General features: G+C 46.0%; 6 protein-coding genes across 6 annotated transcripts in view; 4 read left to right on the top strand and 2 right to left on the bottom strand.

Annotated features, from left to right (window-relative positions):
• The window catches only part of CCR75_002645 (uncharacterized protein), a gene marked incomplete at both ends in the record, with an annotated part of 10,398 nt that extends 3,797 nt beyond the window's left edge, over positions 1 to 6,601 (top strand). Inside the window, 6 exons of the mRNA XM_067960742.1 lie at positions 4,428 to 4,786; positions 4,865 to 4,992; positions 5,053 to 5,780; positions 5,840 to 5,943; positions 6,014 to 6,422; positions 6,548 to 6,601. Of these exons, the coding sequence (XP_067815451.1) occupies positions 4,428 to 4,786; positions 4,865 to 4,992; positions 5,053 to 5,780; positions 5,840 to 5,943; positions 6,014 to 6,422; positions 6,548 to 6,601 (1,782 nt within the window). The remainder of the gene's footprint in view (positions 1 to 4,427; positions 4,787 to 4,864; positions 4,993 to 5,052; positions 5,781 to 5,839; positions 5,944 to 6,013; positions 6,423 to 6,547) is intronic.
• Positions 6,602 to 7,121: 520 nt separating this feature from the next.
• Positions 7,122 to 7,874, bottom strand: CCR75_002644 (uncharacterized protein; the record flags this gene model as incomplete). The annotated part of the gene is made up of 1 exon (XM_067960741.1): positions 7,122 to 7,874. The coding sequence occupies one exon, from the start codon at positions 7,872 to 7,874 to the stop codon at positions 7,122 to 7,124; it is 753 nt and encodes a 250-aa protein (XP_067815452.1).
• Positions 7,864 to 11,078, top strand: CCR75_002643 (uncharacterized protein). The gene is made up of 2 exons (XM_067960740.1): positions 7,864 to 8,405; positions 8,458 to 11,078. Exons 1-2 carry the CDS (start codon positions 8,062 to 8,064, stop codon positions 10,919 to 10,921), a joined length of 2,808 nt encoding a protein of 935 aa, XP_067815453.1. The 5' UTR covers positions 7,864 to 8,061; the 3' UTR covers positions 10,922 to 11,078.
• Positions 11,079 to 11,967: 889 nt separating this feature from the next.
• On the top strand, positions 11,968 to 15,416 carry CCR75_002642 (uncharacterized protein). The gene is made up of 3 exons (XM_067960739.1): positions 11,968 to 12,587; positions 12,647 to 12,995; positions 13,060 to 15,416. The coding sequence occupies exons 1-3, from the start codon at positions 12,058 to 12,060 to the stop codon at positions 13,204 to 13,206; spliced, it is 1,026 nt and encodes a 341-aa protein (XP_067815454.1). The 5' UTR covers positions 11,968 to 12,057; the 3' UTR covers positions 13,207 to 15,416.
• A 164-nt stretch (positions 15,417 to 15,580) lies between these two features.
• CCR75_002641 (uncharacterized protein) lies at positions 15,581 to 16,691 on the top strand (the record flags this gene model as incomplete). Its single annotated transcript, XM_067960738.1, has 3 exons — positions 15,581 to 16,291; positions 16,348 to 16,428; positions 16,488 to 16,691. The coding sequence occupies 3 exons, from the start codon at positions 15,581 to 15,583 to the stop codon at positions 16,689 to 16,691; spliced, it is 996 nt and encodes a 331-aa protein (XP_067815677.1).
• CCR75_002640 (uncharacterized protein) lies at positions 15,632 to 17,992 on the bottom strand. Its single transcript, XM_067960737.1, has 5 exons — positions 17,798 to 17,992; positions 17,493 to 17,729; positions 17,145 to 17,427; positions 16,488 to 17,074; positions 15,632 to 16,428 (listed from the first exon to the last, which is right to left on the bottom strand). The coding sequence occupies exons 1-4, from the start codon at positions 17,984 to 17,986 to the stop codon at positions 16,872 to 16,874; spliced, it is 912 nt and encodes a 303-aa protein (XP_067815455.1). The 5' UTR covers positions 17,987 to 17,992; the 3' UTR covers positions 15,632 to 16,428; positions 16,488 to 16,871.
• Positions 17,993 to 19,801: the final 1,809 nt, after the last annotated feature.

Here is a 19,801-nt window from a genome sequence, read left to right as displayed (position 1 = left end):
GCAGAGATGACAGTACATCTCTCTCGTCTCTTGAAAAAAGACGAGAAATGGTTATGGAACGCTGATTGTCAGCGTTCATTTGAAGGAATCAAGCAAAGCTTGATGCAATCGCCCATATTGGCGATTGCGGATCAAGACAGACCATTCCATGTGGTCTGTGACGCCAGCGATTTCGCAATCGGCTGTGCGTTAATGCAATACGATACAGATGGCGCGGAGCGCGTCGTCTGTTACCAATCGCGTCAGCTGCAACCAGCTGAACGCAATTATCCAGTGCATGACAAGGAACTCCTTGCCATGAAATATTCATTGGCTAAATTTAGGGTCTACCTCCTAGGAGATAGACCGTTCATCGTATATACGGACCATGCGTCATTACGCACGGCCGTCAATAGCCCACACCTCTCGCAAAGAATGGCGAGGTGGCTATCCTTCTTCGCGGAGTATAACTTCTCCGTCGAATATAAACCAGGACGACTTAATGTCGTCGCTGATGCGTTATCACGCCGACCCGATTTCGAGTCAGCAGTGCACCCCAACAGTAAAAGTGATCTTACTGTTGCAACACTCACTACGAGTGTTCCATCATCAACCTTAGTTGATGAAATAAAGAAAGCCTATAAAGAAGATAAGGACCTTCTTTGTCTGATGGATCATTTAATGAATCCATCCGATAAATCTTTTAAAGATCTACCGGCTTTATATCGATCGTCATCCGATCGATACACAACACGTAACGGCTTATTGTATTACACAGCCGTTACCGGCGACACCCCACGTGTCGTCGTCCCGACTCACAATGATTTGCGCTTGCGCATCATGTATGAGTGTCACGATGCTCCAACAAGTGGACATCGTGGACGTGAGAAGACTTACCTCACGGTAAGTCGATACTTTTACTGGCCCCGCCAGTATCAGTTTGTGCGCAAGTACATTGGTGCTTGCGAGGTATGTCAACGGGTGAAGCCTAGCCCTTCATCCCGTGCACCTCTTCAACCTCTACCACTTCCGGCAGAATGTTGGCAGTCTGTATCTATGGACTTCGTCTTCGAATTTCCCGAAGCCGATCCCAAAAACAATGGGATCCTTGTTTTTATGGACAGATTCAGCAAAGATGGTACATTTTGTTGCAGTACCCAGAGTCAATCACGGCTCCGGGCTGTGCCCGTGTTTGTATCGACACGGTATTCAAGCTCCACGGCTTACCCCGCGAACTAGTCTCCGATAAAGATCCACGGTTCACGGCGGAGTTTTGGCAATCCGTGTCCCGATCTCTCGGAGCACGGCTGACTATGTCAACATCCGATCACCCAGAAACGGACAAACAGAACGCGTAAATCGTGTCCTCGAAGAGATACTTCGAGGTTACGTCCAATCGTATCCGAATCGGAGCGACTTTTTACCGATGGTCGAATTCGCCATCAATAATTCGGTGCATGCGTCTACAACGCATACACCGTTCTTCGTGAATGGCTTACGCCATTCTCGCATACCCACCCAATTAGAGGGATCCTCTAGTTTAAGGGCGCGGTGGACTCGCACGAGCAAAACCATTTCTGGCTCATGCTCATCACGCGTCGCAGTTAACAACGCGAGTGATGTCGATGTCGAAGAAATTGACATCGAAGATGAGAATGAGCTCATGGCAGTACGCACAAAGCGTACTGAAAAAGACAAAACAAATAAGTCAGCAGAAGCATTTCTGCTAACTCGAGAATCAATAATCCGTTTCGTTTAGGTTTCCATTGCTAACGCTGGGGACCGACAGAAACGGAATGCAGTTAAAAATGGAAAAGCAAATGTTCATTCATTTAAAATTGATGATCTATGCTACTCTCTCTACGGTAAACCTACCTAAGCGTTAAGTCAATAATGTGGGTAGCAGTAAACTACTATCGAAGTTCATTGGGGCTTTCCGTGTACTGCATCGCAGAGGCAATGTGTACACAATAGAATTGCCACGTAGGATGCGTTCGTTGGCTCCACCCGTACCATCAGTACGCGCATTCTTCCGAGGACGGATTTGGCCACCCCTTTCAAGAATCCCTAAAAGATTCCTGTGATCGCGAACCAGATTCTCATGTTGAACCTGGAGTTTCTCATGCCGGCTCCGAATATCCTCGAAACTGCGATGAGCTAACGACATCTCATCGCGAAAAGCGTGATATTTCCGTTCGTACTCCAACATGGAGTACGCACTCTTCGATTGGTCTTCCAACCGCTCGATATGGTGAGCCTGCACCGTCTGCTCCAACGAGCGACGCTTGCCGCGCTCGTGGTCAAGTCCCTCCTCCAAATCATGGAGGAAGTGATCGATTTGTCGATCGTCGACATTAGATCTGACACATGGGTCGGATTTAATTTTCCCTCCTCCACCACAACCATTGGTGGATTCCCACGGTGGTCAACGTTTCCTTGTGGAACGTATGCAGAATCACCGTGATGTGAAGGGGCAGCGAACGTGTTATCTTGTTCGCTGGCGTGGATATCCATCTTCACATGACAGCTAAGAGCCTCGTTCCCAGCTGGTTGCTGACGTTGGGGGCCTCTTTTGTCAGTATGACGAGACCCATCCGATTGTTCAGAAGGCCCATCGGAAAACACGCGCCCCTGGCGCCTGTGAATAAATTGCAAAACGTCAATCGCATCCCGCATCTCAATAGAGATGCGAGCCCTTCCCCAGGGCGAAGAAATGGAATAGACATCCCCAATTACCCTCTTCGAGTTGTCAACACAACACGGACAGCGATCACGCCACGCGAGGCATGGAAGCCCAGCCTCACGTGACAACCGATTCAATTTATACTTTACACCGGTTGGAGTTCGTTTCTCAAACTTAACGTCATTCGCGTTAAGTTTAGTCGACCTCCAAAGAGGGGTCGCATTCACGTGGTGAATCATCACACGCACCCGCAACATCGAGTGTTGCGAGTGGAAGATACTACGGCAGACGTTTCGTCTGCCGCAAGAGATAACAGTCCGTCCCGCAGCTGCACGAACCGAAGCCGAATGCGCAGCACTATCAACACCCCGCATGAATTTGTTTTTCATGCGATGAAATTTAAAATGATGGTTCTGACCAATCAACATCATTTTTAAATTAAGTGGTCAAATAGTGACCACTCCATCCAATGACAGTCAGAGTGATTGTCATCTAAGGGAGGGCTGATGTAACGGGGTGTATCGTTACATGAAATTAACACTTAACGTTTGTTAATTTATATATTATCTAAAAGGTAGATAATATTTGGAGGAAATTACTTTATATAGCAATGTTCATAAATCTTATCCATAAATAGGTATAGACCATTATGCTATTAAACCCGCAGACTAAACAACTGTAGATGTAAACAAAAGAGAGAGAGACAGATAGGATAAGATAAGATTTCAATTGCATGTTTAGTATTTGTTTATAATTAAGTTGGCGTCAACAGATAGAAATAGAGACACTTAATCATATTAATACAGTTTTCATTTAACCCTCTTTGAGAGACAGATAGGATAAGATAAGATTTCAATTGCATGTTTAGTATTTGTTTATAATTAAGTTAGCGTCAACAGATAGAAAAAGAGACACTTAATCATATTAATACAGTTTTCATTTAACCCTCTTTGAGCTAGTTGCCTTAAAGAGAAATCTTCCTCTGCACGTACTAGTGTACGTAAAATAACGTAAGGCACCACTCTCGCAACTGAAACAGTGCGAAGTGGACTTGTACTGAAGCAGTACAAGTCGTAATGCCCCGTCAGATGATAGAGCTGTGGTCCTCGGATGGACCAGGTGTAACGGGGCACTGCCGACTTGTTCTGCTTCAGTACAAGTCCACTTCGCACTGCTTCGGTACAATTCCACTTCGCACTGCTTCAGTTGCGAGTCCACTTCGCACTGCTTCAGTTGCGAGTCCACTTCGCACTGCTTTAGTACAAGTCCACTTCGCACTGCTTCAGTGCGAGTGGTGCCTCACGTCACTTCACGTACCCTAGTACGTGCAGAGGAAGACTCTCTTCAAAACACTGCATTAAGGAGGGTTAAATGCAAACTGTATTTAATATAGTTAGGTTCTTCTGTTTCTCGTACCAACTTAATTATATACTAATACAAAACATGTAATAAAGTCTTATCCGTCTCTTTGCGCGCACCCAGTGCTGACTGGACCGCGGAGCAAGTTGATATAATGGCCTATATCTACCAATGGATAAGCTTTTCCGAATACTACAATGTAAAGTAATATCCTCCAAATTTTATTTACCTTAAGTTCTTACATTTTCGATGCAGTAAAGCTTAAACTGTTATTTGTAGGTGGAGCTGAAGTTGGCGGGGAAAAATTTCTCCCTGTTTAAATAGATCGCACCTACAGAGTGTCTGGTACCCGCGCGGCAAAACTCGCAGTTGACAAGTTCCAGTGGAAAGCATGTTCTACTCGCAGATCATCCTAGCGAAAAAGGGTCCGCTGGGCAAGATCTGGCTTGCTGCGCACTGGGATAAGAAGCTCAACAAACAGCAAATTTTCACTGCCGATATCCGCAGCTCTGTACAAAGCATTGTGGACCCACAAGTGCCGCTTGCTCTCCGCGTCACGGGCCACCTCTTGCTCGGCGTCGTGCGAATATATTCGCGCAAAGTCAAGTATCTCTACTCGGACTGCAGCGAAGCACTTGTAAAGATTAAACTGGCGTTTCGCCCTGGTGTCGTCGACCTCCCTACTAACAATCAGCAAGCGTCGTCACATGCTATCAACGTCTCGAACTTTGGTGAATTTGAGGCCGAAGTGACCTATTCCATCGAGTAAGTCAATATGAACACTAATGAAAGGTGTTATGGTTTATGATATTCTAAATGAGACACGCACTGGTGGATGTGCAGGACGGCAGTTATTCCGTCGCTGGAAGAATGGATTGCTGCATCCAGTCAAACCACGGCAAGACGCCAGGACATTACATTAGCGGATCCACTGGACCAGACAAGCAAATTGAATGCGTTTGCAGAGCGAGGTAGGATATTCGTGGTCCCTCTCTTCTGGCATTCGTTTTTTAATGCACAGTATGGCGTAGATATGATTGCTTTGGAGGATTCGTTTGGAGGAGGAGAGGGCGACTGGCAGGCTTTTGACTTGGACGACAATGGCGGATCTTCGATGCTGCAAAGTAGTACTGTAAGTGACATTGAAGTCGCGCGAGAAGCAGATGTATTACGATTGCCGCTGGACGAGTCGATGGAGGCTCGAGAGAAGGCTATGAACCAGAGTTCTATTGCAATGGAAGAAGAGCAAGCCGTCTTTACGTACAATGACGCGTCGTTTGACATACCAGCCGAAGCGACCATGGATTCAATCGACGCTTCGACCCCGGCGCTCGACATTAGTACCGACTTAAAAGACAGCATCGTTGGTTCATCGCGAACGTCCCTTGATGCTGCGTTAGGAAATCTCGAGGTGGAAGCACTGAGGTCTACAAAGAAGAGAAAGATTGTTCGAGATACCGTCACAGAGCTCACGTCAGCGTTTGTAAAACAAGGCATGGAGGATACGTCGGATATTACCTGCATACGAGATCCTGTGTCCTACATGGCGGAGAACAAGTGGGAAGTCCAAAAACAAAAAGCGGACCTGTTTACGCGGCCATGTCTTAGCTCAATGGCGGACGAGCTACTACAGATGTTTGAGATGACGATGCGACAGCGAAAGTTTCCATTTAAAACCAAGCAGGAGGAGTCAACAGAAGCGGAAGACGTGGAGCTAACGCGTCGGATGAGTGCTACCTCACGCTTGAGCACCACTTCGGTACGTACGGACTGCAATCGACAACGAGAAACGTTTGTGACTTATAAACCGTGACTTAGACTGGGCTGGATGTGACGACGGGGTCGTGTGATGCCTCGATGTTGCACGATGTCGACGACGGAAGGCAGCAATATGATCTTGCTGATATGGACCCAACGCACGAGTACGTTTAAGTATATTGTGATTGTGGGGATGATGAGAGCTCACGACGAGATGCTGATCTTTCTACTCAGGGAACGCATTGACGATGGGTTTCCATTCGATGACGTTGGTAATCCATTTGAGCCTGAAGATCACCCTGAGCTGAACGATTCAACTGTGGACATTGAGCTAGGCGCGGTGAATGATATACGAAGCGATGCAAAGGAGGATGCAGCTACGTCGGCTCACCACAAGTGGCATCCACATACTGTAAAAGTGATGAAAGTGTTACGCCAATCGCTTGGTGACAAGGAAGAAGTGACGTACAAGCAGTTGACAAAAAAGACTCGTGACCGACGAACAGCAGCTGCGTTGTTCTTTGAGCTTTTACAATTAAAGACGCTTGACTATATTGATGTGAAGCAAGCAGCTCCATATTCGGATATCACGATATCAAGAGCCACACGTTTTGTTGAGCATATTCCAGCTATCAGTCAAGACGTACGTTAGTACTTGGGGGCATTGTGTCATGCGTGTCTTTTAAGTAAGGCTAATAAAGCAGGTAGTAGTCGGACACTTCACCGCTAAGTTGACAGCGCTTTGAAATTCGTTTGCAGTGTGTGTAGCTGCGTCAGAGCAAGGCTGTGACCGGTGTTTGTGAGTTTAATTCGCGTTTTTAAGCTGTTGTGTAAGGACAAGTGGGACAGGATTGGTCACTTAATAACATTTTGCTAGTATGGCAATTCGGACGATAGATTAAGCCGATTCTCGGTCAACTTCGTACGATAGTTCATAGTTGATATTGCAAACGTTTCGGGCTCAATTAACGTATTGTATGCTTTTGAAAATCATAACTAGAAAAGATTAAAGTCCAAAGGTTGTGTGAGAGAAAGCTTTAGCATAACCAAATGCTAACAAAATGGGATGGACGACTTCTCACAAACGATATCAACTATCTTGCCTTCCTTCAGGACTATTGAGTCGACGATTGACTCGATATTCAATGTTATTAAAAACAGTATTAAAACTCGTAGGAAAGTTAGCGTAACAAAAAGGAATTTCACAAATTGTGCACTGTCGGAAGGACGTTTTTCCAATTCTCTCGTGGCGTCGCAAAGCAAAAAATGTCATGACTTTCTTTGGTTTGAACTCAGCTGAGCACCACGTCGTTGCGACAGCAACACTACATGAGTTACGAATCTATTTCCTGTGTATTAGTGACATAAACTCGCTCCGAGTGCGAGGGTCACTCTTAAACACACCAAGCACGGAGCTCGTGACGGTACTCGCTCCACTCTTTTCTACACCGCGCATGACCATGCACATGTGAGTTGCCTCAATGACCACCGCCACGCCCTTGGGCTCAATGACCCCCATAATTGCGTTGGCAATTTGTTTTGTCAGCCGTTCCTGCACTTGTAGACGACGCGCAAAGACCTCACTAACCCGTGCGAGTTTGCTTAGTCCCAGTACTTTTCCATTCGGAATGTACCCAATGTGCACTTTCCCTGTAAAAGGTACCATGTGATGCTCGCACATGGAGTAGAGATCAATGTCTCGCACAATGACCATTTCATCGTGGTCCTCTTCGAACACGGCTTCGTTCAATACGTCGGCCAGGGTTTGGCCGTAGCCTTTGGTATTGTACAATAAAGCCTTGGCCATGCGCATCGGCGTCTTGACAAGTCCCTCGCGTGTCGGATCTTCTCCAATGCACTCCAGCAGTGTAATGACAGCTCCTGCCATTTTTTCGAGTTTCTCCTGGTCCTTGTCGTAGTCATTCGGTGATCGGGAGCGCAGTGTCAAGGACAGTTGAGAAAGTACGTCTTCTTTATTTGATACTGGATTATACTTTTGTACGACGTGGGATTTAACGGCAGTAGCTTGAATGAGGAACGCGTCATTTGAATGCAAGTTGTGCTCGGAGGTGCTTGTAAGCGAAATGGGAGCCATTGCACTGGCCAGGGGCTATTCAGACCCGGTTGTCCCTTTTGCAAAATGTTTTATGGTTGGTCTTGATAATTTAATTATTATTTATTGACTGAAAAGGTCTACTTGAAGGCTTCGACTTTGACTTGGGGTTTGTAAGGAATGAGGAGTGATTGGCTACATCTGCTGATCTGTTTTAGTAAACCACGAAATGAGGAGGTCCGGAGATGATGGCGTCGGTAATGGCGCTGGTAGAAAAAGAGTAGGCGAGCACCATGACGGAAGCTTTAACGTGTATATGTCGCATAAAGTCCAAAAGTTAAGAGGACAGAATGAAAGCTTTGCCGCGGCGATGTCTTCTTCGCCTTGTGGCAACAACACCACAGCCATCTTCCGAGGCGTTCATGTATACGTGGACGGGTATACAGTACCCAGCAAGGAGGAAATTCGGCAGCTTATGTTGCTGCATGGTGGAGGCTTTGAGCATTATGATACAGGTCGTGTAACGCACGTAATTGCGACTCATCTGCCAGCGTCAAAATTGCTTCAACTTCAGTAGGTGCAACTTGAAGTTGAAGGAAAGAACTTTACTGATTGCTGAATGTAGGAAAGCTAAAAAACCTTTGCCTGTCGTGCATCCAGACTGGATTCTACAGAGTATTGAGCAGAACAAGCTCTTGCCACTGCAGCGATTCCTTTACACAGGCTTGAGTGATCCAACGCAGAGCAGCATTTTGAATTTGTCGAATTCCGAGGTGTCTGTTGAAAAAACTGATGACGATATATGCTTAGACGCTGCAGTTGAAGCAAGTGAGCGTAACGATAATGACGATAATGATGAGGATCAGTTTCAGATGGTTGAGAGCCCAAGTATTGTGCGCAATAGAAACTCAACGCCTAAATTGCGGACCAATTCTACAAAAGATGGCCCTGATTTTGTCCGACACTATTTCGCGAAGTCACGATTGCATCACATTGGCACGTGGCGAGCTACGTTTCAGCAAAAAGCGGCCGAGTTCCAAGCCGCATATAAAGGACCAGCGGTGACGAAGGCCTCAGTATTGTCGAACAACCGAGTGATTCTACATGTTGATATGGACTGTTTCTTTGTGGCAGTTGCTGTACGAGGAAAACCAGAATTAAAGAATGTACCTGTTGCTATTGCGCATTCGGACAAGGCTGGATCGTCTGAAGTTTCTTCTTGCAATTACTTGGCCCGAGCCAAAGGAGTCAGTGCAGGGATGTACATGCAACTTGCAAAAGAAAAGTGTCCAGAATTAGTTGTACTGCCGTATCAATTTGATGCGATCCAGCGGGTATCGTTTCAAATATATAAAGTGTTTTTCTCTCATACGCCTTATGTGCAAGCGATAAGTTGTGACGAAGCATTTCTTGAATTTGGACATGAAACGAATGGTATGGTGAAGGCTGAGACGATTCGTCAAGAAATTCACGAGCAGACTGGTTGTATTGCGAGCGTGGGGGTTTCTTTTAATATGCTTTTAGCAAAGCTTTCGTCTACGAAAGCAAAACCTGATGGAATTTTTCAACTCGCTACATTGACTCAAGCAGAAAATTTTTTACTTTCACGTACTGTTCGTGATTTACCCGGTGCTGGACACGTGACAGTTGCAAAGCTTGAAGCTATTGGGATTCAAACTGTGCAGCAATTAATGCAACTGACAAAAAATGAATTGATACAGTCTGTTGGGAAAGCTTTTGGTGAAATGCTTTACAACTATGCTCGAGGAATTGATACGCGTGCATTATCGATGGAGCTTAACATGATGCGGAAGAGTGTCTCTGCAGTCGTGAATTTTGGCATTCGCTTTGAAAAGTGGGACGATGCGACGGTATTCTTGATGGCTCTTGGCGAGGAACTTGGCTTGCGGCTTCGTAATTTAAAAGTGCGGGCCCAATGCTTGACACTATTAATAAAAAAACGCGCAGAAGGCGCCCGTATCGAACCGTCTAAATTCATGGGTCACGGTATTTGTGACAACTTTTCAAAAAGCCACGTGTTACCTCAAGCAACAGATGATGACGTCGTTATTGGAAAAACATGCATTGAGCTTCTTCGGCAATTTGACTTTCCGAGTCACGAGCTTCGAGGAGTTGGTGTGCAAGCTACAAAATTGATTTCCGATATTTCGATCGGTAACCAGCGACGGGGGCAGCTATTCACGGCGTGGCTGGAAGATTCTGCGCAGAATTCAAAGGATGCAGCCGGTTCAAATAGTACTTCTTCAAAAACAATTGCAAGTAGAGCTGGATCGAATACGGATACAAATACAAACGAATTTGAGGCCACCACTTTTTCTCAAATCAATATGGAGGTGTTGGAAGAATTGCCAAAACACATTCAGAGAGAGGTCTTAGCTTCTTATAAACACGATGTACCCCGTCCGACTAATATACAACTGAAACACAATGGCAAGGCACCACTACGACGCAAACAGCGGGCGCGTAATATTTTTAGCTCCAAGTCCAATAGCAAACTTGCTCGTCATGCGCATTCGTCGGGCAAAGAGAAATCTGGCAGAGACAATGCACTTAATGACATTCGCATGTCCCAAATTGACTCGGAAGTTTACAATGCCCTTCCGTATCAAATACGAAAAGAAATTGATCGATATGCCAAAAAACGCACTTCAACTTCACGTGTTGCTATGATTCCGAAGCCCATACTTGGCATTAATGAAGCAGTGCATAAAACATCAGCCTCTAGTGTTGTCTTACCAACGATTAAAATGCTGTTTGAAAACCTTCTTCACAGTCTTCAAATGGCTACTTCCGCAGATGATAAGCACAGGGCGACCAGTAGCACTCAAGCACCTTCTAATGCATTTGATGCACTATATTCGCGCATCTTGGTCGAGGTTGAAAACCGATCACTTGACGAGGTGTTGCGAATGCTACGTTTCGTTCGACGGAAGTCTAATGCAGCCATTTCAACCGAGTTAGATGATAAATTGAAGCGTGGATTTAATCACATCCTTGGACTTGTGAATCAGGATATTCAGCGATGCTTTAATGGAGTGTTGCCACCGCGACTAGTTGCACCGCTGTAGCGTTTGTAGTAAGTTAGTCGAAGTTGACTGATCTCGGATTTACAATAAAATATAACTGTAGAGTACTGACAGGTACGAATTTAGTTAACACGAAAGTTAAAGTTTATGCAAAGCCAACTATGCCTAGATGATAACCTTTAACGAGTCTCATTATTCCCCGTATATTTCACAATGTTGTGGTCACTATGTACTCCTCAAAACATTGTAGATTAAGAACCGGTAATAAAATCATTGGATAGCAAGCTCCACCCCCTCTATCTCCCAATCGCGACGAAATCACTCAGGAATCTACAGGTGAAGACGGGAAGATGGCTGCTAATATCTCTAAGAAGCGCAAATTCGTTGCTGACGGTGTGTTCTACGCGGAGCTAAACGAGCTCCTCCAGCGTGAACTCTACGGAGACGGCTACTCTGGAGTCGAGGTGCGCGTGACCCCCATGCGCACTGAAATTATCATCCGCGCCACTCGAACGCAGGAGGTGCTTGGTGAAAAGGGCCAGCGCATCCGAGCCCTCACGTCTGTAGTGCAGAAGCGTTTTAACTTTCCCGATGGAGCAGTAGAACTCTACGCGGAGCGTGTGGCTAACCGTGGCTTGTGCTCGCAAGCTCAAGCTGAATCGCTTAAGTACCGGCTGCTCGGCGGTCTTGCCGTTCGTCGTGCTTGCTACTCGGTCGTGCGCTTTATTATGGAGGCAGGAGCCAAGGGTGTACAGGTCGTTGTGTCTGGAAAACTTCGCGCTCAGCGTGCCAAGGCCATGAAGTTTAACGAAGGCTACATGGTCAAGACGGGTAATGCCTCGCAAGAGTACGTTGACACGGCTGTGCGTCACGTGCTAATGCGTCAGGGAGTGCTTGGCGTCAAGGTCTCGATAATGCTGCCACATGACCCTACGGGCAAGGTCGGTCCCAAGCGTGCTCTCGATGATGTGGTCACGATTATGGAGCCAAAAGAGGAAGTTTACCGCCCATACGTGGAGCCATCGAATCCTATTGTGCCTGTAGCCCCCGTGGCCACGTCTCCTGCCCCTGTGGACCCCATGTACCAGTCTACGGCTTAAATAGGAACTTAATTAATCCGAACGTCTATCTCTTCCTGAATCGCCATCTTTTCAATCGTATTACTTAGTTTGAGCTCCATGGAAAACGATAGTCGTCGCGAGTCCTGTCGTCGGTGCAATCGCCCACTTTGCGTCTGCTATTGCTCCTCGCTGCCGTCTGTCCCGCTTGTGACCGATTTGACGCATGTACTGGTGCTGCAGCATCAGCATGAAAAGGAACGACGCGGGGCGATCTCGTCCGTGCCGGTATTGGCCCAGACGATCGCAAATGTGACGCTCGTGACGGTCGACGCTTCATGCGACTGTGGTCCAGGCCAACATGAGCAGCTCGATGCGCTCCTGTACAATGAAAACGGCGAATTTGATGCTGCAATGATCTTGTATCCTGCGAAGCATGCAGAGCCATTGAAAAAACGCATTGACTGCAAGACTGAGCGAGTACTGTTAATCGTGCTGGACGGCACGTGGAAAGAAGCCAAGAAGATTGCGCGCCGAAACGCGCCGCATTGGGAGAACGCAGCAAACGAGTGGGCGAGACGAGGGAGGCGACTGCAGTTTGTTTGCCTTGACAATGAGAGCCAACGAAGCATTTATGGCGGTCTAAGGCGGTAAGAATTGAATGGAGTGAATCTAAACGTAGGGATTGATTGGACTTCTTATTGTGCAGCGAGCCAATGGCGGGCTGTATGTCGACGCTGGAAGCCGTGGCGTCGACGCTGAGAATGCTCGAGTCGGACACGACTGGAGGTCAAGTGCATGATGCACTGTTGCATGCGTTTCAAGGGATGGTATCGATCCAACAGCAATTTCAAGCACGTGGGGAGAAAGCCAAGCTGAAGCTGTATAATGGCATTTCAAAGGCGAAAGCAATTGAAGCAAAGCGATGTAAACAACAGCAGCACCAGACAAGCGTTGATACGAAGGCAGTGAAAGACGACGTGGCGCGCGTACATCGGGATTACGTCTTCTACACTAGCTACATGGATTATCGTCAGCAGCAGCAGCTCACTCGATATGTAAGCTCTTCTGTGCCTTTTAATTGTTTTTAAGCTTTTATGTCACTAGTATTTTTTTAAATAGGGTAATGTGGTCACGTGTACATACGACCAAGCCAGAGCTTTTTGCATCGAGCTTAATCGCGAACGAAAGCGTGGTCAACGTGTTGCTATGCTCCCACGGGACGTCTTTGAAAGTATTGTCAACAAAGCCGCGATGCGCTGTGACTAATAAGAACAACGACGATACACTTTGATGCCCCCAGCTCGTTGCTACACTAATCCCACGTTTCTCGAGTCTTCCATGCAGGTCCATAAGTAGCCAAAAGTATAAGTAGAGTCGGCTTGAAAGCTTTTCGTTCAATAATACTTATGCATCTTGGTCATTCTCGAACGATCATGGCCCTGCTGCAATGCCAGCCTCTTTGGCTGGCCACTTTATTGCTTCGTGCTATTTCCAGTACGTTTGCAGCGGCGTCAAAAGCCATAGCCTTCTATGATGACAGTACGTGCACGGACGTACCTTTGAGTATGCAGGTGTCCAACTCATCATTGACTTGTACACCACACCCATGCACTCGTGTCGAATTTGGAGCCACTGTATACCACTACAATACAGCATGCATGAACATGACCACGGACTCGCGAGAGTACATTGCAGGAGCCTTTACCGGCGCAAGATACATCATTGTCGACCAGTTTCAACACCAAAATTGCAAGCTAGAGACATACATTGAAACCCACGCTTTTCAAGATCTGGCTCATTGTGTGCCTTATACCATCTCCTCGGTTTCACGAGGGCCCGATACCTCTATTATTGCCACCATTATTGACGATAATGCAGTCAATGTCCAATTCTTTTCTTCCACCAACTGCAGCGTCCAGCCGCAATCCATCGTTCCACCAGATTTAAATGCATTGGCGTCCCACACGTGCCACCGAGCCCGTTTGTTTGCAATCGGAACGAACGTGAGTCATTCGTTTCGCAGCAATAAATCCTTAAACACGTCGTCATCCGGCATAGCCGTTGAGCCTCATTATTCCATCGAGACAATCGAGAGCTTCCACAGCGTTTCGTCCATTGGTGCAATTCTAGTTGTCGCTGGAGTGCTACTTGGTGCTATCGGCCTTGTTACGTGGAAATGGCAATCAAGAAACCGGACACTCGAACATGCCACAAGACTCACGGAATTGATGCACGACAGCGTTGCAATGTTAGAGACAGATGAGGTAGTGTACTTGTCGAAACCACAACGTGGTCATCCGCTCCTTCCAAATAACAATAGCACGTTCTTATCGTATCGAGAGCAATCGACTTTGCGATCGCTTGCTCGCTCGAACTTGAGCTTTTTATTTCAACGTCCTGGCTCCTTGAAGCTTGGATCGTCGATGATTCCAGAATCAAGCAAATCACATCGTCCATGGGAAGACGAATGCGTCGTCGCGGCTCGCATTCCTCGCGACCAGGTCGTGATTGTTCATGTACTCAGTCGAGGAGGCTTTGGAGTCGTCTACTCAGGTCTGTACCTTGGACACCATGTCGCCATTAAGATGCTGTTGCCCGAGACTCGGCGCAGTCTTTTGCATGTGGTCGACTTACTGGCGGAGGTCAAGCTTATGGCGTCGATGGAACACCCTCATATTGTCAAGTTTATTGGAGTCGCGTGGGACTCGTTGGCTAATATGTGTCTAGTGTCAGAGTTCGTGGCAGGAGGAGACTTAAAAGCCTTGCTCCGTGATTACGAGGAGCAACAGTACTTAAAGGGGTTTAATTTCGACAAACTTAAGATCGCTCTGCATATTGCTTACGCACTTACGTACATGCATTCAATGGACCCTCCCATTATCCATCGGGACCTCAAGTCCAAGAACATATTGCTTCACGAGAATCTAGATGCGAAACTCACGGATTTCGGTACGTCACGTGAGCGAGTGAATGAGTCCATGACTGGAGGAGTGGGTACGTGTTTGTGGATGGCACCTGAAGTGATGCTTGGTGACCGGTACGATGACAAGGCCGACATGTTTTCGTTTGGAGTCGTCTTGTCGGAACTAGACACGCACTTGATTCCGTACTGGCATGCCAAAGATCCCAACGACTTAAGCCGAAAGATGCCCGAGCCCGCAATTTTGCAATTGGTGGCCTCAGGGAAGCTTCAGGTTGAGTTTTCAAAGGATACGATGCAAGCCGTAAAAGAGCTGGGCCATGCATGTGTCTCGTTAGATGCGACCAAGCGACCAACAGCCTCCCAGGCGCTTTATAGGCTTCATACGATACGAGCAAAAGCCGTAGAGCAAATTGGCAATCGTATCACGTAAGCGACATTTGAGTACCTTAACATTGAGGACATAGTGTAGCAAATAGATGTGTCTCTTCTGGGATGAGCCCTTAGGCGTGCGGCTTTTCAAGATAATAGACATATGTTGGTGTACTGGACAGGACAATATTGGAATTATTTTCTGAAGTCTTTTGATAGGTCTTTTTGTCAATGTTTCAGTAGCTAAAAAACGGGATGGACTCTATAAATCAATAGTTGCAGAACTTTTTATATAAATTATTAAGACTTTATAGTGGTCTGACGAAATATTTTGAAAATTAAGGAAAAATGGCTTCCACGAAGCGGCAGCGCATCGACCTTTTGATTGAACGAGGGAATCTGCTTGCCAATCAAGAAACATCATCGGAGCCGCCTGATTCGCCACAAAGTTGCGCGACGGCACCACTCTATTCACCGCGGCGTTCGTCGTGGACGTCCCAGGAAGACGATAAGCTCAGAAAGCTAGTACATCAACTCGGCCCAAGTAAATGGAGTGAAATTGCCAAGCAATTTCCTTTGCGGGATCGCAAACGATGTCGAGAAAGGTATGTGAATCACCTAGTTCCGTCGCTGTTGCCAGTATTAAGTGCATGGAGTTTCGAGGACGACGAAAGATTGTTACAATTGCAGCGTACGATAGGATGTAAGTGGGCAAAGATAGCTGAAAAGATGGACGGCAAAAGTGCTGCAAGTGTTAAAAATCGAAGTCTTCTTTTGGCCAGAAGGGAATCGGACAAGCAGTACACAATCAGGAAAGCACTGCCACAACGTTGGCTAAAGACTGAGAATGACAAGCTTCGAAATTTAGTGGCAACACACGGAGCGAAAAATTGGCTCTTTATTGCTTCGCAATTGCCTCGACGTACTGACGTGCAGTGTATACAGCAATGGTACCGAATTGTTGACGACAAGGTGGTGAAAGGCAAAGGAATGTGGACGCCGAGTGAAGACCGACTATTGATTGAGAAAGTTATGGAGCATGGACGTAAGTGGACGAAGGTAAGTTTGTCGAGTGGCCATTTCGATGTAGAAAGATGTAGTGATAGCAATTCTAGATTGCTGCGTTTCTGCCAGGTCGGATTGGAAAGCAGTGTCGCGAACGATTTCTGAACCATTTGGACCCATCAGTCAGTACGGTAAGGGATGAATTTGCGCCGATCTACGAGCTTCTGTGCTGACTTCGTTATCACGGCAGGCACCTTGGACGATTGCGGATGATGAGACCTTGAGCAAAGCAATTCATTTATTTTCAACGCAATGGGTTTTGATTGCAAAGTGGTTGCCGGGGCGGAGCGAGAACGCGATCAAAAACCATTGGTACTCTAGCCAACGGCGTTGCATGCGAACGGAAACGTCAGGCCGAGCAAAAGCCGAGGTCAGATACATTTGTAAAAATTAAGATTCAATATTGCTTTTGTAAATTAAAAGGTAATACAACAACACCCACTCTTATGTTTCTCTGGCGAAGTTGCTGCTAAAACAATTATTGTCTAATTTAAAAATATCTTTAAAAAAAATATAGTCTTCGTCGAAACAACGTAGTATACGTGTAGCTTATATAATATGGACTTTATTCACCTCAATTCCCTAAAGTGATTGCCTTGAGCTTTTCATATGTCGAATTTATGATTCCCCACGAAACGAGGGAACGAAAAAAATTCATCTGTACGCCTCGATACAACCGCTTTACGCTACACCCGCGCTCTTTGTACGTCAGCTGAAGTGCCTCCCATGGCCCTATAAACGGTTGCCCATACACACTCTGCATCCGCGTTCGGGCCACTAAACGTCCGTACAAATAAAAAGCTTATTAGTAAAAGCAGACGCACCCCTTTAATCAACACAGATTTACCATTAATAGGAAACGTAAATGTGCTAATCACAGCACCGAGCATAGCACCGCATAAAAAGTCATTGGTCATCATAGCTGTCGCAGTATCACCTCGCGGAAGCGTCTCTCTCACTGGCCCTCTGAGCCCAAAGAAGAGTATATTTCCTGGTCCATTGCGGCACAAAATGGCGGAGAGTCCTCGATAGTGCTCTCTCAGCCCGTACTTGTTGATATGGAGCATAGCGTCGTACGCACCGGCAATTTTCTGATTAAATTTAGGTGTTTGAAGCAATGTCTGTGCTCGCTATATAAAAGGAATTGTCAGTAACCGAGGCCTCTCATCTCTTGTCTCCTCATATTCTCACACACCTCAAATGGAGCCAACACTGCCTCAGACGTGCCTGCCATGCCCGCTGCCATCATACTCAGGCCCTGATGGTCTCCAAATTTCTCCACAAGCAGCTCATCATAGTAGTTGTACAGGCCAAACATAATGCTCTTGGACACCATGGCCTGGAGCAGTGGGGGCTTCACGCCACGGTAAAGCATCAGCCACCCTTCGCTACGCACATTGTCAAACGCCTGCCACGTATTTAGACCGAACAACTAGCAAAATAGACAGCAATTGGGTCCTTCAACACAGCATAATCATTAAATACAACGGACCACCGCACCTGCTGCCGAAACATGACCTTATTTGGCGGAAACGTTACAATAATATTAATTGCAGCCGCAGAGCCACCGCAGACGAACTCACGGAGATGCGGAAAGTGCGCCAAAAAGGAAGCTTGTGCATGAGCTTCGTGATACTGCGGACTCTCCTCACGCTTGTCCACGGCTGTATCGCTGAAGGAATTCTCCATCCTCCAGTCACAAAAGGGCAGATCAGACGGTCCTCATACAAAATCGTTGCTTTTTATTCAAGCAGAATTCTTGAGACATTTTCCCGAGTGTTGCACGATATTAATAGAGAATCAGATTGTCAAATCAAGTTTTAAGAACCGTTACCCACTCCTCACTTTTGGTAAATTCATGTCCGACGTCCTTTATTAATAATATTTTAATTTATTCGTGTAATGGTCTATATTTACCAAAAAGAAGAGCGGTCATGTTTTTTGTTACTGCTACAATATTAACATGTGTAGAGTGATATTGACACTATTATTTATAAAAATGATATTCTTCAGGAAACCATTAAATGCCCCTCCGCTTTGGTATAATCCCCTTCAGTTTAAAATGATTAACTAATTTTATGCATCCATAGAGCTAACGTGGGTATTTCCTTTTGATCACAACCTAGTGCGTGTGCTCATATTACAAAGAGCAACAGAACACTACTCGCGAAGATGTAGAAGTGCAGCAACAGCCAGAAATGTAACGGGGTGTATCGTTACATAAAATTAACACTTAAAGGTTGTTAATTTATATATTATCTAGAGGGTAGAAAATATTTGGAGAATATTACTTTACATAGTATTATTCGAAAAAGCTTATCCATTGGTAGATATAGGCCATTATATATACTGGCTCCGCGGTCCAGTCAGCACAGGGCGCGCGCAAAGATACATATAAGACTTTGTTACATGTTTTGTTTTAGTATATAATTAAGTTGGTATTAAAGAAGATAGAAACTGAAGAACTTAATTATATTAAATACAGCTTAATTTAACCCTCTTTAAAGCAAGTGTTTCAAAAAGAGTCTTCCACTGCACGGTAGAGAAGACGTGATCATAGATGGTATTTCTACGAGTACCATGTTTTCGTCTATGGATCTGATGGATGGATTTTATCAGACCCTTATGCCTGAATGGGACATCCCGTACACAGCAGTGAGCACTTCGATTGGGATGCTCTAGTAATGATTAGTAATGCCACAGGGGCTTTGTAACGCCCCTGCAACATTTAACAGATGTGTAAGAATCTGTTGAGACCGGTGCAAGAACTCGCACCGAGTTACTTCGACGATAAATTCGTCCATAGCCGGGTTATGGACGGAAAGACGGACGTGGAAGTTCATAAAAACCACATTTGTCAGGTTCTTACAATTATGCTGCCGAGATGACAATTTATCTTTCTCGTCTCTTGAAAATAAAGACGAGAACTGGTTATGGAACGCTGATTGTCAGCGTTCCTTTGAAAGAATCAAGCAAAGCTTGATGCAATCCCCATCTTGGCGATTGCAGATCAAGACATACCATTTAATGTGATCTGTGACGCCAGCGGTTTCGCCATCGGCTGTGCATTAATGCAATACGATATGGACGGCGCGGAGCCCATCGTCTGTTTATAATCGCGTCAGCTGCAATCAGCTGACGCAATTAGCCAGTGCATGATAAGGAACTCCTTGCCATAAAATATGCACTGGCAAAATTTAGGGTCTATCTCCGAGGAGATAGACCGTTCATCGTATATACGGTCCATGTGTCAGTACGCCGCCGGCCGCCGTAAATAGTCCACACCTCTCGCAAAGAATGGCGAGGTGGCTTCCCTTTGTCGCGGAGTATAATTTCTTCGTAATATATAAACTAGGACGACTTGAGGTCGTCGCTGATGCGTTAGCACGCCGACCCGATTTCGAGCCGGCTGCGTATTTTAACAGTAAAAATAATCTCACTGTTGCAACACTCATTTCAAGTGTTTAGTCACGTTTCTTGTTTGATGACATAAAGAAAGCCTAC

This window comes from Bremia lactucae (assembly GCF_004359215.1).
Source record: "Bremia lactucae strain SF5 chromosome Unknown BlacSF5_NotPlaced_183_SHOA01000117.1_1171385bp, whole genome shotgun sequence".
Lineage (NCBI taxonomy): Eukaryota > Oomycota > Peronosporomycetes > Peronosporales > Peronosporaceae > Bremia > Bremia lactucae.
The sequence above is the reverse complement of the archived record's forward strand: the minus strand, read 5'-3'. Positions and strand labels throughout refer to the sequence as shown.

Coding starts and splice junctions, on each gene's coding strand:
- CCR75_002643 (XM_067960740.1), top strand. CDS start 8,062: ATGAGGAGGTCCGGAGATGATGGCGTCGGTAATGGCGCTGGTAGAAAA. Junction 8,406..8,457: donor TCAAAATTGCTTCAACTTCA/GTAGGTGCAACT, acceptor TGCTGAATGTAG/GAAAGCTAAAAAACCTTTGC.
- CCR75_002642 (XM_067960739.1), top strand. CDS start 12,058: ATGGAAAACGATAGTCGTCGCGAGTCCTGTCGTCGGTGCAATCGCCCA. Junction 12,588..12,646: donor ATTTATGGCGGTCTAAGGCG/GTAAGAATTGAA, acceptor CTTATTGTGCAG/CGAGCCAATGGCGGGCTGTA. Junction 12,996..13,059: donor AGCAGCAGCTCACTCGATAT/GTAAGCTCTTCT, acceptor TTTTTTAAATAG/GGTAATGTGGTCACGTGTAC.
- CCR75_002640 (XM_067960737.1), bottom strand. CDS start 17,986: ATGGAGAATTCCTTCAGCGATACAGCCGTGGACAAGCGTGAGGAGAGT. Junction 17,730..17,797: donor AGGTCATGTTTCGGCAGCAG/GTGCGGTGGTCC, acceptor CTATTTTGCTAG/TTGTTCGGTCTAAATACGTG. Junction 17,075..17,144: donor ATTTACGTTTCCTATTAATG/GTAAATCTGTGT, acceptor ACGGACGTTTAG/TGGCCCGAACGCGGATGCAG.